General features: G+C 44.1%; 1 protein-coding gene across 1 annotated transcript in view; it reads right to left on the reverse strand.

Moving 5' to 3' along the window:
- Positions 1 to 1,429, reverse strand: part of PBX1 (pre-B-cell leukemia homeobox 1) — a 134,752-nt gene that overhangs the window by 130,254 nt on the left and 3,069 nt on the right. The window contains exon 2 of the mRNA XM_009320718.1: positions 643 to 741. Coding sequence (XP_009318993.1) covers positions 643 to 741 — 99 coding nt within the window. The remainder of the gene's footprint in view (positions 1 to 642; positions 742 to 1,429) is intronic.

A 1,429-nucleotide genomic window follows, 5' to 3' on the forward strand; every position in this document is an offset into this window, starting at 1 on the left:
GATTTTAATCGGCTGAGGCAAAGAAACAGCATGATTTTATATTTTCTCTTAAGCCATACGATCATTTTGCCAAGGGTCTAGTTGTATAAAGGGCTGTTGCTATCAGGCGCCGGTTACGGGATTTCTGTTTACCAACCGAAATTACACGCGAAGATGATGTGAACATCTGGCAAACATTCACACTACTTACCCCACCACCCACAACATGTTAAAAAGATTTATATATCTGATGAAGTCTCTCAAAGGTATGTACCCTTGCAGAACCACAGAGTCCCCTTATCAGCACACCCAGAAGGGTGCAGACATTTGGGTATACACAAATCACGTACATATGCTGTAGAGGCCCACTTACAAATAATACTGGCACTTTGCATCTTCCCAAAACTTAATTAAAAAAAAAAAAAGAGGCAGCAAAACAACTGTGCAATGGTAGGATGGATGGAGGAAATGCAAAGCCAAACATCACTGATAAATACGGCGTGTTTGGCAGCTCAGAATTAAAAATAATAAGAAAAAGTACTGTAAGAAAGCAGCTGAAACAGTCCAGCAAGGCAAACCCATAAAGCCTTCTCCCAGCTCTGTTCTGCTTTGGTTTTATTGATTTGACTAACTACACTAAATTATCCAGGCAGGAACACGCACAATTCCTGCAACTTTCCAAAGGAAGATCCCCTCACTGCCCCGGGTCTGGCCAGGGAGAAAGTGCGTGATTTCCTCCTCCTCCTAACAGCTACTCTGCCCCTGCAAGAACATAAGAAAATTAGTAAGATCAGCCCAGCAACAAGCCTTTTTGGTAAGCGGGAGCTTTATGCAAGCTGGGGAGGCAGGGAGGATGTAAGCCGAGGTTTGGGGGGTACTTTTATCCTTCTGGAAGTTCTTATTAAGCGAGTTTTGGGGCTCTGCGGTGCGTTTTTCCAGGAACAATGTATTCGAGCAATCTGCTCCAGCTCGGGGCATGGATGCCAGGGGGAAGGACACCACACCTAGCAGCTCTGCAGCCCAGAAGAAATTTCAAGTGTTCCCCAGCCAATTCAGGACAACTTTTTTTCCTTTACTATTCCTTCAACTGTGCCTTCAATTTGTGGATTATTTTTTTGTTCCCTCTCTTAACTTTTGCTAGTGCCTTTGAAGGTGCGCATTAGGTTTGTGCTCGTTGAAGCTGGGGGCAATTCGGTTACCGGCTTTTACAGCCTTTTCTTTCTTTTTTAAATACCTCTGCAACTAAGAAGGAAAAAAAAAAAAAAGGAAAAGCTTCTATGTGCATCCTCTAAGCGCAAAAACACGGCCTTAAAAATAATAGCGCTACAGGGCCCTAAAAAAATAACATTATTAACGCCCCTAAAAAAAATGGAGCAGCACTTTGTGCTTCTTTCGGAGGAGCCCAAAGCAGAGCCCCCCGCACGCCCAGCCTGCTCCAACAACCATCTCC

This window comes from Pygoscelis adeliae, unplaced genomic scaffold (assembly GCF_000699105.1).
Source record: "Pygoscelis adeliae isolate BGI_AS28 unplaced genomic scaffold, ASM69910v1 Scaffold402, whole genome shotgun sequence".
Lineage (NCBI taxonomy): Eukaryota > Metazoa > Chordata > Aves > Sphenisciformes > Spheniscidae > Pygoscelis > Pygoscelis adeliae.